General features: G+C 32.5%; 3 protein-coding genes across 5 annotated transcripts in view; all 3 read right to left on the bottom strand.

The window, feature by feature from the left end:
• Positions 1-3,346: 3,346 nt before the first annotated feature.
• LOC107477742 (riboflavin synthase) lies at positions 3,347-5,978 on the bottom strand. Of its 3 annotated transcripts, XM_016097809.3 has the most exons (3): positions 5,194-5,978; positions 4,445-4,712; positions 3,347-3,651 (listed from the first exon to the last, which is right to left on the bottom strand). In XM_016097809.3, exons 1-2 carry the CDS (start codon positions 5,809-5,811, stop codon positions 4,461-4,463), a joined length of 870 nt encoding a protein of 289 aa, XP_015953295.1. In that variant the 5' UTR covers positions 5,812-5,978; the 3' UTR covers positions 3,347-3,651; positions 4,445-4,460. The 3 variants fall into 3 exon arrangements, with proteins under 3 accessions (XP_015953295.1, XP_052115708.1, XP_052115709.1); XM_052259748.1 differs by lacking the exon at positions 3,347-3,651 and having other exon boundaries at positions 4,486-4,715; positions 5,187-5,978; XM_052259749.1 differs by lacking the exon at positions 3,347-3,651 and having other exon boundaries at positions 4,486-4,712; positions 5,187-5,978.
• A 1,240-nt stretch (positions 5,979-7,218) lies between these two features.
• Positions 7,219-9,055, bottom strand: LOC107477796 (uncharacterized). The gene is made up of 2 exons (XM_016097862.3): positions 8,651-9,055; positions 7,219-7,529 (listed from the first exon to the last, which is right to left on the bottom strand). The coding sequence occupies exons 1-2, from the start codon at positions 8,972-8,974 to the stop codon at positions 7,347-7,349; spliced, it is 507 nt and encodes a 168-aa protein (XP_015953348.1). The 5' UTR covers positions 8,975-9,055; the 3' UTR covers positions 7,219-7,346.
• A 2,277-nt stretch (positions 9,056-11,332) lies between these two features.
• The window catches only part of LOC107477741 (septum-promoting GTP-binding protein 1-like), a 3,769-nt gene continuing 1,108 nt past the window's right edge, over positions 11,333-13,993 (bottom strand). Inside the window, exons 4-6 of the mRNA XM_016097807.3 lie at positions 13,936-13,975; positions 13,731-13,814; positions 11,333-12,076 (exon numbers count right to left, since the gene is read on the bottom strand). Of these exons, the coding sequence (XP_015953293.1) occupies positions 11,912-12,076; positions 13,731-13,814; positions 13,936-13,975 (289 nt within the window). The 3' untranslated portion in view covers positions 11,333-11,911. The remainder of the gene's footprint in view (positions 12,077-13,730; positions 13,815-13,935; positions 13,976-13,993) is intronic.

Below are 13,993 nucleotides of genomic sequence, written 5' to 3'. Positions count from 1 at the left end.
AAAAAAAAGGAAGTAGGAGGTGGCTCTCAAGGTCATGTATAAAGAAGAGAAAACAAGCAGGAGGTGGCTAGAATCAAAGCTGGCCAAATCTTGAGGGTGGTTAATCACCGGAATTAATTAATACAATATCATTAATTAAAGAGATAATTACTAAAATTAGATGTATTAGATCACTAGTAATTATACTCCTAAAGTGAATATATAAACTGTATAAATGATGCTAGTAACATGATTATCTCGGAAATAAAATATCTATGATGATACATTAGAATAATTAAGTCCATCGGAGAGTGCCGACATTAATCCGTGCCGGTAGATTTTGGTCTGACTCGTCAAAACGAGTCTAACCACGGAAATCACAATTTCGAAATTCCTAATCGAAGTGGCTCAAAAACGCAATCTTCTGCTAGTTTAGTGACTGGTGACATGGCGAGGCGCTTGCTTTAGTGGACTTTTAGAAAAAAAATTCTATTTTAAAAAAAATTAGGCCTTTACACTTGGAGTAATGACAAACCTAGAAAAATTTATCAGTGGGAGAAAAAATATGCAAAGTAAAATTTAGGTATAGATATACTTTTTTGTTTCCCATAGTACCCTACAGGTCAAGCATTAATCCATCGTTGATCTGAGCTCCATTTAAGAGTCTATCATTGGCTAATAAGTTGCTACATGCACGAGATAAAATCCAAACTCCTAACACTTATTTAAGTGGATGACTGAGCTAATCACTCGACCAACTCAAATTTATTTAAATATATTTAAAATTTTAAATTAAAACTATTTATATGTATTAAAATACTAGAACTACACACGCAGACATCTGTATACACACTCACTTATTATAGTATTTAAAATAATAAAAAGATAATTTCACACACATTACAATATTCAAAATAATGAAAAAATCATTTATAACGATTTTTTCTTTATTTTTAACATGATTAAATATTATATTTATAAATGTTCCTAAAAAATTATTTAATTATTTATTATCTCCTATTCAATTGAGAAATTTACTTATTATAGTATTCATGGTATAAATAATTATTTTAACTAAAACAGTTACTATTCAAGACCATTTTAATAAAAAATATTAATACAGTATATTAATATATAGATAATATGTTTTTTTATCTTAAATAACTTTTTAAAAAATTACTAATAATTTAAGTTTTATTTAATTAAAAAAACTAAGTTTCAATTTAATTTTCAATTAATTAGTTAGTATCATAAAGTTAAGTATCACTATTTTTATAAGTTGATTTATTTATTTATTTATTTTCAATTTTTATACTAAATCAAATTTAACAAAATAATTATCATTGTATGTTAAATTTAACAAAATATTTTTTAATATAAAACACAAAAAAATAATTTATATTTTATGTTGAGAGAAAACATAATAAGGCAAGCATATACATTTATATATAATTATTAGTATTTGTTTCAAATATATACATTTATTTATATATAATCATTAGTATTTAGCGAACTATCTAGTATCTAGTATCTATTTCATTCGTATTATATTGTAATACAAGTCTCTATAAAGTCCCTCTTCTTTATACTTGGATCCGTCCCTAACTCGGAGAAGATGTGGGTGCTAACATGATGTTGTTGTAGGCCATGACACTACTGTAATCTAAGATAGCGTTTGGTTACTATCCATGTCTCTTAAAGACATGGACACGATAACACACGTCCTTTGTTTGGTTTGGTGAGACACAAACTTTAATCACGAGAAGACATAGATGGACATAAATACACAAAATTTATGTACCATCTATAAGTTAAGACACTAAGATGCTAATTTTTTTTCCTTTAAATTTCAATTTTAACCTTAAACCCTAATACGTTTTTTCCTCCCTCTCCTTCCCTCTTCCCTCTTCTTCTGCCTCTATCTATCCTCTTCCCCTCAATCGCTTCTCCCTCTGCCACCATCACCGTTGTCACTCAAGATCTGTTGCCCACCACTGAATCAGTCGCAACGTCGTCGCCGTCCACCCCTCGCAGCCCAGCATCGCAGATCGTGTCGCCCCACCATCGCGGATCATCACTAATTCACTATCATGGGTCTCATGGCGGTGATGGGTCTCACTACTTCACTGCCACAGTCTCACGACTTCACCACCATCATTTTCCATATTTATTCCAGCTCTTTCTGTTTTTTTTTTTTGTTAGATCTGTACTTTCTTCAACGCTCATTACATCCCTCTCATCTTCATTTCTTTTTTTTTTGTGGACTAGTGTTTGATTTTTAAAAAATAATTGCTGAAATTTTCATTCTGTTTCAATTTTTAATTTAAATTGTTGAAGTAGTGATTAAATTTTATTAATGATATTGATTTGGGATGAAGTTAAAAAATTAACATTGGTAGTAAAAATAACTGATAATAATGGTAACAGTGATGATCATATTTAAGATAAAATAAACATTTGAATTAGAGAATTGTGTTCTTAATATCTTACCAAACATGATAAAAAAAATTGTATATATATATATATATGTCTACTTGTGTATCTATATTTGTGTGTCTGTGTCTAAAAGACACCAACCAAACACAGCCTAATACATAGGAGGCTGGGAGATGAAATCCTGGAATGTGGCAGCTGCCTGGCTGGAAGGTGAAGGCGTTGAGGGTTTTAGACTTTTAAGGTATGGTGGATCTTTTTAGGATTTTGGATTTGAAAAGGTTTGACTATAATAATTTTAAAAAGCAAAAAAGAGAGAAGGGGGTTTTAAGTGGGATGAGCTAGGACAATAAAAAGAAAAAGAAAGAAGTGGTCGCGGGATGGGTTTGTCCCGGCTTGCCAAACCTCGCGGGATAAATGGTGCAAATTAGGTGACTCAAACGTTTAATCCGGCCCGCCTCTTTTGGTGGGTTAAGTGGGCCAAGCTGGCAGGCTGCGGCACATTTGTCATCCCCACTATAATTTACCTTGTCATCCTCTACCCAGACCCCAGTGACCCAAATGCAGAAATAAAATTGGCTTTAGGATTAGGGCCCATTGCATATTGGACTAACATGATAAGCCCCACTAATATTAACCACTTTTCCTGGATTAGAAACACCCAAAGCGCCAAGATAGCCTTGGCTCTAATGGCATTTCTCCCTCCTCCCCACCTCAAGGTGGGTTCAAACCCTAGAGAATACAATTGAGGAAAAATGTGATAAAATGTGTGAGGAGTGTGTGGGTGTATTGTGTATCTAAGATTGGGAGTTGTCCAATCCATTGGGATACCTAGGATTGGGAGTTGTCTAATCCACCGACCAAAAAAAAAGAAACACCCAAAGTCAATGAGTCTCAGCTCAAATGGCATATCTCCCCGTCATAACTCTTAAAATTGAAGTTTAATCATGAAGAATTTTTATCTCTCAGCATCTCAATCAATAAATAATGCAAATTATACAGTTGAATCTGAAAAAAAAAAAAATTCCAGAGTAAAATATGAGATAATCAACCAAGAACCCAATGATACTATGAGCAGAGACAACAGTAAACTTGACCGCAAGTGTGTACCATGGCTCGGTAATCTGAGCGGCAACAAATTACTATTACCCTCAGCAGAATCAGTAGGATATACAAACTTGATGGTCGCATGTGCCCTCCACATTGTTTTTGGCAAGGCAATTATGTAGAGCAGCAGTTCTGGTCAAATTTTAGAAATTAGTCATAAAGATGAAAAGAAAACCACAATCAATAATCATATATAATAATCGTGTATCAATTCAGTTCAGCTGCGAGATCTTTTACTGCCTTTATATATTAATAGCCCAAGCATAAGTTCATTTTTTTAAGCTTAACTACAAACACTTTGCAACTGAAGCTTGTACAAATAATTTGCTTATTCTAAAATGAAATTTACGTCAACAATTTATCAGAGTACAGAGAGAAGACCATAGACTATAGTCTATAGAAATACGTCATAAGCTCCGATAATTCATGTCTATCATTGCACTCGGACTCTACAAAAAATAACAGAAATAGCATACAACATTATTTCCAGTTTGATGCTTATTTATGCATCGATGCATCCCTGACTTTACCAGAACAACCGAACGAAAATATTCAGCATTCAACAACAAACAAGATAATTTCATTTCCTTCCAGTACAATAGCGCAAACAATCACACTAAGAACTAAAGAAAACATCGTTTCACTAAGAAATTTTTAGATGCCCTCCCTTGCTCTTTAGCACTAAAAGTGTACCAACATCAATAGCAATTAGGAAATAGAAAGTACGAATGACTTACAAAGCTGAATTGGTAGTGCAAAAATACCCCTTTTGTCGAGTATTATAGAAAGGGGAAAAAAAAATTTTTCCAAGCATACTCTTTTAGGGTCTAACGTTTTTTCCACCAATGCATCCAAATTTCTTAGCTATTCATTATGGAAAAACAAGACAGTCTAGCACATAGCAGAGCGGCATTAGCATTGTTACCTTTTCAGGAGTTGCATCAAGAGCTCCTAATGCTAATGTATCCACTAAGTAGCCTCTCCACTTGCTTCCCAAGAATGTCAGCCTCCAGGTTCACCTTCTGGCCAACTTCCTTCAATGGAATAACCACCTTCTGCTGCGTGTACGCCACAAGCATGAAATTGAACCATCCTTCTCCATCATTCACATCCACCACCGTCAAACTCGTCCCGTCCACTGCAATAAATCCTTTTGGCACCACATACTTCAGCAACTCCTTCTCGGCCTTTACCTACTATCAGTACCAGTATATATTTTTTAAAATCATTACCAACACAATGAAGAAGTAAAACTGCTCAATAATTCGTTAATATAACACATGAAAATTTTAAACATTGATAATTGCCATTTTTACTTCTACACATGATGATGAGCTCTATGGTTAATAATGCATTTCTAAGTATTCGAGTAAGGTTTCTTTGTGCCACAAAACACTTCGCGTAAAAAATATACAGACAGAACAGAATGCATCTTCAATATTTCAATATTTGGAGTATGAGACAGAATTCTTGCTAACAGAAAGTCAAGCCATATAAACGGTAGATTCATGCTCCTTGAGTACATTTAACCCATTCTAGATCACAATCACAGGTTCTTTATTTTTATAGAATATTTCAACACTATAAAAAATTGAAGTGAATAATTATGATTACATGCTTTCAATATAGTACTTGTGTATCCACGATGGCATAACTGCCTAACTAACCTTTTACCTTGATCCAAAGCGAATCACCTTCAGGAACCTTCGAGAGTATGATACCCGTGCTATCCACGTGACCTTGGACGAAGTGCCCGCCCATGCGGCTCGTAGGGGTCAACGCCTGCTCCAGGTTTACCAGCGACCCGCCCTGCAGCTCCTCCAGCGAGGTCTTCCTGAGAGTCTCCGGCGACAAGCCAACGGTGAACGTGTTGGCGTCGAACTCCGTTACGGTGAGGCAGGTTCCGTTAACGGCGATGCTATCGCCGAGGTTAACGCCCTCAAGAACGGTCTTGGCTGCAATTACCATGTCGAAGCCACCGGGTGGGGCCTTGCCGAGTTGCTTGACGGTTCCCAATTCTTCAACGATGCCGGTGAAGAGGCATCGAGTTTGAGGAGTTTGAGGTGCGGTGGCATTGGTGCGGCGGAGGGGGAGGGTGGATCTGAGTTTATTGGGGAGGAACGTGAGGCGGAGTGGGGAGGGTTTTAAGATTGGATTGAACGCGAGGCGGCGACGGTGATGGGCTTTGGAAAGGAGGAGAGAGGTGTATGTTGATGGTGTGATTTTGGGGGTTGTGGATGTGGAGACAATAGAAGATGGAACTACTGCTGCTGCCGCCATTTGCGTTGCCATGTTCTGTTGGCTCAAGTGTACTCCTTTATTTGTTTGGTTCTTTATTTCCTACTGGAGGCCAAGGGAAAACAAACAGTAAGAACAACACACACCGGGGCGGATAAATAGAGAGTTGTGAAAACAGGCTAGGAATGAGGGATTAAGGGACAAGGGGGCAAATGTGATTGACTGATGAATGAAGCTGGATACTGAAAAAAGCTTCCTTAAAACATTATCAAAATATATTTTTATTTATTAAATTATTTTTGTTTTTCTTCCATAATAAAATTCTACTAATCATGAACTGATGAATGAAGCTGGATACTGAAAAAAGCTTCCTTAAAACATTATCAAAATATATTTTTATTTATTAAATTATTTTTGTTTTTCTTCCATAATAAAATTCTACTAATCATGAACTAAACTATTTAAGCGCATTGGAATTAAAGTAGAAAGTCACAAATGTTTTTTAAGGAAATAACATCTCAACATAAAAAATAATTCTTAAATACATTTTATTAAAACATTAAAAGGATTATGATCAATCAATAAATAAAAATAGAAGAAATAAAAAGGCATCTAGAGAGCATATTATGATTATTATATGTTTCTTTATACAACAACGTAGAATTTGCTGATAAAAACTATGAATTAGAAATTATGCAATTCTAGAAAAATGAGTTTATTAAACAAGAATACAAGCATGGCAAATTAGAGACTAGAATCTAAATATTCATAATGAAGTAACAATATAATTTAACATCTTTTTATTTTTGTTAATATTAATATAGTTTATGAAATTGAAATAATAAAATTATATGAATAATATAATTTTATAATTAAAAAATAAGTAAAGAATATAATTTGAAGATAGAAAATTAGATTTTTCATGTTTATTTTCTATTTATTTGAAATTACTTCTCTAAGTAGATACATCTAACTTTTGGAATATCTTAACCCCTATTTTCAATCCTTCTCCTCTCCTGGTACTCCCCCCTCTGTATAAAATGATGGGTTAGGTTTCAAGTTAAATCATGTTATATTTAAATCGCTTTATCATAGTTATATCATGCAATGTTAGGTAAGTCACTACTTTATAACGTTATTTTTTCATGTTTTTCTGTATTTTAGTATATCACATACTTTTTATAATAATATTAGTAAAATATATTTAGGTTTTGAAAATTGACCCATAATTAAAAAAAATAGTTTAAAAATTAAATAATTATCAACAAAAAATTTGGATAATTTAAATGGTCATCCCATTCGTCCTCTTAAGCAGATGTCCAAAATTTGAAGTTCACCTTGTACATGAAAAAATTCCGTGGGCAACCAAAATTAAAGCTAGACATCCTCATCAACTGCAAATCTATATTTTAAATAATCGAAGTTTGTAATTATTTAACATTGGAGCAATCACAGGTACCATTATCCAACATTAACATTTTATTTCTTCTCATGGCAAATTATGCAACACGATGGAATTTGAAGTTTGCCTAATACAAAATCTTTTTCTCAGTTACCATTTTCTCGTGTTCGACTCAACAGCTGTCACTTCAAGCACGTTTTTTCCTCAGTGCGAAAGCAGGTCTCCGGCCACTGCTTGAAGATGACCTCGAAGAATTTGACATCAACCCTCGCAAGAGAGCTAAGACACCAAAACCCATGAAAGGGAAGTACATTTTCAATAGCTTCTCGGATGCCTTGTTGGAGAGCATCATTTCTGATAACACAGCAACCTGAAATCCACACACAGCTAAAAGATGTAAACTAAAACAATGCAAGACACAGATTATTATCCAAATCCAACTGTGATAGCTGATAGAACTGGTTTAGATTTTCCTTGAATGTGAAAGTATGAGAGGAAATTGTTTATTCAAGAAATGATCCTAGATCACTGAGACCAAAGAACTAAAAGGTACAGTGTTCTTGTCTGCAATGCTAATCAAATACCTATCATCTTTTCCCTTCCTCTGTTTTCTGCTTTCTATGTAGCTAACTTACAATCGAAATGCACATGCCCCCTATATCGGCATTCATTACTCGACCACCTAACCATGTAAAATTTGGCCTACTTGCTATTTGATCATCCCTAAACATCAGAATGCATCTATTTGATGATCAGTCAACCATGATTGGGATAGAACCCATTACGATGCAAAGCGCGGACATTGCAACTTAGTAGTGTAGGGTAATGACATGAAAAGTACCTAATTGTTAGAAAGGCCATGTGATAGAACATCTTTTTCTTCTTTGGATAAAAGAAGACTTCTATAATTCTATTAAGATAAACTGATAAAGACCATTTGATATAAGTTGATCATAGGTTTTGCTAAAATTTAATCCAAATAACATTCAAAGTTGCATAACTGCAATCTTTTTTTTTCTTTATATACATATTTAAGAGTTTAATTTTAATTCATTGTAAGTGTAAAGCAGTTTTAGACATACATTTTATTACTTAAAGTTTTACATTAATCGCATGAATGATCATCTAGAAAAATGAATACGATTGGATGCTTGTATAAAATGTTTTATATCACAAGTACATCAAAATTAAACTCTGTATTTAAATAACAAAGTTGGTCATCATTAACATAACCTATATCTAACACTGCAAGTTTAACAAAAAGGGAAGACAACATAGCAAAAATGTATGAGAGGTGAATCCAATGAAAGCCAAAAGATTCCGATGCTAGACAAATTTAAGATTTAACTAACTAAATCTCGTTAGAGCAAACTCAGAGAATCCTAAGAATTCATATTAATATAGGATCCATATAAGCCTGTGATTCTAACACAAGTCACCAATGAATCTTGTGACATAGCATTGAGAAATAATTAAAAAGAAAAAAATTACCATGGAAGTGGAGAGGGATGCACCATAGATCAAGCAAGTGGTGTTGAACCAAGGCTTGGAAGCGAAGAGGGCATAGAGATTAAGAAGAGAAAGGGGCCATAGAAACAGAAGCTCGAGCCAAACCAAGCCAACAAAGAAGTGAGGTTTCTCAGAAACAAGGTAATCACCATATTCATGGGTGTACCATTGCTTAAGCTGGACGAGAAATTCAGGGAAGTAAGTGAGAGGAAGACATGTTTGTCCATCAATGAGGGGTGCAGTGAATGCTATTAACAGGAAGAACAGGAACAGAACAAAGTCTATCAGATTCAATGCAAACCCCATTTTCTTTCTTTCTTTCTTTCTTTTAGGTTTTCTTTGATAGGAAGGGGATCTTGGAGCCCTTTCAAACTTTAACTAGACTGGACATTTCACCTTTTTTTTACAAATATAAGAAATAAATTTATATTTTTTTATTTTATATTTTTTTTAGTTTTTAGTTACTTAGTTTTGAGGTTTTTTTAGTTGTTTTGTGGTACAAAAAAAATAAAATAATAATCATAGTATAGTTATTATTATAAATTAAAATATACTGTTATACTAAATTTGATTATTTTAGTAACTAAAAGAAAAATTTGAAATAACATGTAGGGTGGCAAATGGGCCTAAACCCGTCGGATCGATCCGCATAACCCACCAAAAAAAGGTTGGTTGAGTTGGAAAATTGAGACCGTCAAATAGTAAAAGCCTGCCTAACTTGCACCGCTTAAATCGCGGACTTTGGCGGGGCGGGACAGGACGGACTTCTCCGCCGGACTTAGTCTTTTTTAGTGAGGGGGTTATTTTTGTAATTTTTTTTACCAAAATCTAACTTCTCCAAACCTAACTTACAAGAATATGAAGATAAAAATTGAGTGTTTTGGATTATATTTATGTTACTTTGGAGACAATATTTATAATTATGTTTTGGATTATGTTTATTTTGCTTTGGAGCAAATATTTATACTTATGGTTTGAATGAAAATTTGGTTTATAATTATGTTTATTAGTTATTTATAATTACAAAAACTATAATGTTTGTCAAAGAACGGGTTTCTGGCGGGGTGGGGCGGGCCAAACTTCTCCACTTGCCACCCCTATATATAGCAGATATAAATATATGGTAGTTTTTTTTTTTGGAACTTTTTTTAAAAAATTTAGAATAAATAATATGAATTAAATTTTATGGTTTCTCAAACTAGCACTTTCTAGTTCCTACTATTCTTAAGCTAAATACTATTTCATTCCATGAAAATTAACCCTTTTTTTTTACAAACGTTATATATTTAAGATAAATTTAAACTAAATATTAAAAAAGAAGAAAATAACTTGATCAATCTTATATATGTTACATAATCTTATTCTTCTATCACCACTTTTATTCTTCCTAATATAATATATGAATTTTGTTGGTAAAACACATCTATGCAATCTATTTACAAAGTAAATCTCCTTTGGCAGATATTGGTTACTGGTTCTCTTTGTAGTACTGTTCTCCAAACTTTGAGAGTGCTAATTTTCAAACTTTTTTTTAGTTTTGAGTCACATACTCACATTAACATTGTTTTAAAATTCTTTATTTTAGATGCTTTATTAGTATATCTTACATCATTATGATTTGATTCTGGTTCAGGGGATATATAAAGCCAATTCGGGAAATATAGCAGCAAATTCATAGTGGGGCAAATGATATCAAGTTTGATGATTTTGTTGTAGCTCGTGGCAGGTGCTGCTCCACTTGATCAGTTTATCTTTTCCTAACTTATTTACCATATATTTCTTCTCAATAAGATTCTCTTTTAGATAACTTTATTACTTGTTAGCATATTCTAGTATGCTTAATGCAACCAAGTGAAAACAAATAGCTTTCTGAAAAAGAAGTATATATATGTTCATTGTACATTTTATGAGAGATATCATCAATGGTTATTTAAGTAATCATGTATGTTGGATGTGTAATATGTTGGATTTACTGGATCATCGTTATTTGTTAGGTATATTATGTTGTATTTAACATTTTTTTTAGTTATTTAAAAAAACCATAAATCCAATTCAATCTAATCTATTTATTTTGGTAGTGAAACATTATATATTTATCGTTTATGTGCATTTTAATTTTCTTCGCTCATAAATTTTGATATTTGAATTTGTTTGTAAATTTTTAATAATAAATTATAAATAAATTATGATGTAAAATTGTGAAATTTTAGAGCTTATTAATATAAAATTATTAAATTTAAATATTTAAAATTATATATTAAATTTTTAATAATTTTATTTTATATTTAATTAAATCTGTTTAACTACAATTCAACTTTGATTGGATTATTGAATTAGTCACTTGACTGATTTGCTAACCGATTCGATTCTCGCACATTAGTTATGAAAAATTACATCGAACCAACTAGGTTAACTAGATACTCAATTGTTGTTTTCTATTTATCTTTGGCTTCTTATCAAGATTGGTCCAATTCACGACAAAAAAATTAATTGCAAACAGGTCAAAAATCGAGATAAAAATAAGTAAATTGGTTGAAGCAATCCGTTTTTAGCGATTCACTAGTTTAGAATAATAAAATACAAATTTGTTTTATATATTCATATATAAACTTATTATTTTATCGATTCAATTTTTAAACCTTTAAACTTTTATTATTTTACTAGTTTAATGATCAGCCTTCCAAATCATACGCATTGAAGTTGCTCTTATAATACATGACGATCCACATAAACAAGGGAAACTAGGAAACTATTTATTGAGGAGTTTTTGTAACTACCAGAACATCAAAACAGGGTGAGAAATATAATAGGAAACAAAGGGAGTTTGGAACATGGCTAACTTTCTACTACTGTTAAACATGTCCTTATCTCCTTCTTAAGCCTAAATACAAAATTGGTATCACATTTTCTTTCTTCCTTTGATATCTGATAGGACAATTCCTTCAAGTTGAAACCTTATTAGTCCTCTTCTCCTGTTTCCATTTCTTCTTTCTTACTCACTTTCCCTTTTATTCCTTCCATTGTGAAACCAAACCTCATTGCTGATGATGATTGAGGAATGAGGAGTCTCCTTTGTTTTGAAAAGCTACATGCTTTTGCTTTGACTAAACCTAACAACTCGTTTGCCCCAAGATGCGAACGACAGGCATCTCTGGTTGGCCGGTTGCTCCTGAACTTTTTTTGTTTTAGTTACTGGTTTTTCAAGCTTCAACATTCTATGCATGCTGTTATTATTTACAGTTCTTAGAAATCAATGATAGGCTCCCCAACATTTAGATTTCTCTCCACTGTCCATGGTAGGTCAAAGAGTTTGGCAGTGATGAACTTGAAGATCTTGTTCACATTGATGTTGTAGGTTGCACTTGAAAAGAACAAGGGGGCATTGAGGGCCTTAGCATATGCTCTTGCCTGTTGCAATTTCATCAATATAACAGCACATCACATACATTATTCATAACTTTAATAATATTCATATTTGGCTCTATTTGAAAAAGGCTTATAGCATTGCAACATGTGTTGCTTATCTTGCTTTGTAAATAAATAGAGGCATGGGGGTGTGTATGTCCTTGTCTACCTAAGGTTCAATCATCATCAAACATGCACTATCAAAGATGGGGTCCAATTTTACCAAAACTAAAATAGATAGGGACCATACCTATTGAAGATCCACAAATCTGAACAATTATGCAGGTGATTCTATTAATGTTTTCAAGAAGAGAAAAAGTTTATGACTGCATAAAATTTGTGTAAAGCTACACTCCTGTAGCTGAAAATTTTGTACGCTAATATCTGTAACAGTTCATTAAAAATCAAATCATAATAACATTTTAATCCTCAAGATATATATTTCAATTTCCAACAGCTTAATCCACCGTTCATAATTTATGTTTCAAAGTTATTAGGAGTGATGATATTTATTATTAATTACCATACTTCATCCTATTTTTTTACATCACATAAACACAAGCTATTTTGACTCAAATGAAGTCCTAACGTTGCTTCTTCATGACTCAAGGATTAGGATAAATCAAAGTTTGAATCTAACGGTACATGTGAGAGATTGCTAAGCAGTGGATTAGATTGCTACAATTTGCAATCTTTAGAGACTAAAGTGTTATGATTTGATTTTTTGAGAGAGACTGAAGTATATTCTACCCAAAATCATAAGTTTCATGACTAAGCATAGAAACTGTGCAATTAAAATTATCTTTTATGTGCCTATACCCTACAAAGATACTGATAATGTGTCTGCATGTAACATGTTAAGAGCTATTAAAGGTTTCTTTTAATGTTGTCTGCAGTAAGCCCTATTAGTCCCTTTCGCTTGAGTTGATGGTTTAACCGAAAACAACAATTAAATCATAAGAGCTAAGAAACAAGGAAGGGAGGCTTCATATTGAAGCATTGACTAAAACCTTTCTTAGTCCTTATTCAACTTCATCAAGAAATCATGTACAAAATTGATTCCTCTTCCTCTTGTGTGGATCATTCCGTAGACTTCCATAACTTTCTTTTGACTATTAGATTCTTAAACTGGTTAAAATGAAGGAAAACGTGGTTATTGATAACTTTTAACTAATTATATTTTTTATTTTAAATCTAAAGTGTGATTAGGAATAAAATTGAATGTGACAGTCAATAAGGAAAATCATTTTCAGTTCTCTGCTGGTTTAAGAAACATCCACCAACATGTTTTTTATTGCAATATAATTTTACTATTTTTTTAAGAATAAAAATTTTTAATATCATATTGAATCCTTCTTTAGAACTTGATTCAAGAATATCACTTTTTTAGGCATAGCATTTTGGAATTAATTTCTATTTACCAACAGTATTTTATACTGTCAGCCAATGAAATTTAGCAAGAAAATGTGCCAAATTAACATATATAGCTATCTATTATAATAACTACTCACTATGATTTTTCACTTGAACTTCTTGGCCAACAGTCTAAACCTTATTTTATACTATGGATAGAAATTAACCTCTTATCAATTTTTTCAGAAATTCATATTTAGTGGTAGATAAAATAAAATAAAATGGTGAAATTGAAAATATTTACCTCACTAGCAATGGTCCATTGCATATCAATAGGGAGCTGAATGAAATCATCAAATTTGGTTCCTATCAACACTGGAATTGCAGTCTACCAAAAATTGAGCAACAACAACATCATCAACACTTAAAATTCTTAAATTCCTCTGTTATCAATCAATCAACATTGCACAACAATTAACTAAAGATAAGCAGACGGATTAATTATATACCTGGTTCCATTTCCTGGCTTCTGTGTACCATCCTAGAACACTGAATCCAAAACACCCA

Source organism: Arachis duranensis, chromosome 3 (genome assembly GCF_000817695.3).
Source record: "Arachis duranensis cultivar V14167 chromosome 3, aradu.V14167.gnm2.J7QH, whole genome shotgun sequence".
In the NCBI taxonomy this organism is placed as follows: Eukaryota; Viridiplantae; Streptophyta; class Magnoliopsida; order Fabales; family Fabaceae; genus Arachis; species Arachis duranensis.
Note: the sequence above shows the minus strand (reverse complement) of the source record. Positions and strands in the feature narration are given on the sequence as shown.

Bases quoted from the DNA above. Each gene is read 5' to 3' on its own strand.
- LOC107477742 (XM_016097809.3), bottom strand. From the start codon at position 5,811: ATGGCAACGCAAATGGCGGCAGCAGCAGTAGTTCCATCTTCTATTGTC. The intron at 4,713-5,193 runs GTAAAAGGTTAG...TACTGATAGTAG, and splicing joins GTGATTCGCTTTGGATCAAG to GTAAAGGCCGAGAAGGAGTT.
- LOC107477796 (XM_016097862.3), bottom strand. From the start codon at position 8,974: ATGGGGTTTGCATTGAATCTGATAGACTTTGTTCTGTTCCTGTTCTTC. The intron at 7,530-8,650 runs GTAATTTTTTTC...TGTGGATTTCAG, and splicing joins CATCCCTCTCCACTTCCATG to GTTGCTGTGTTATCAGAAAT.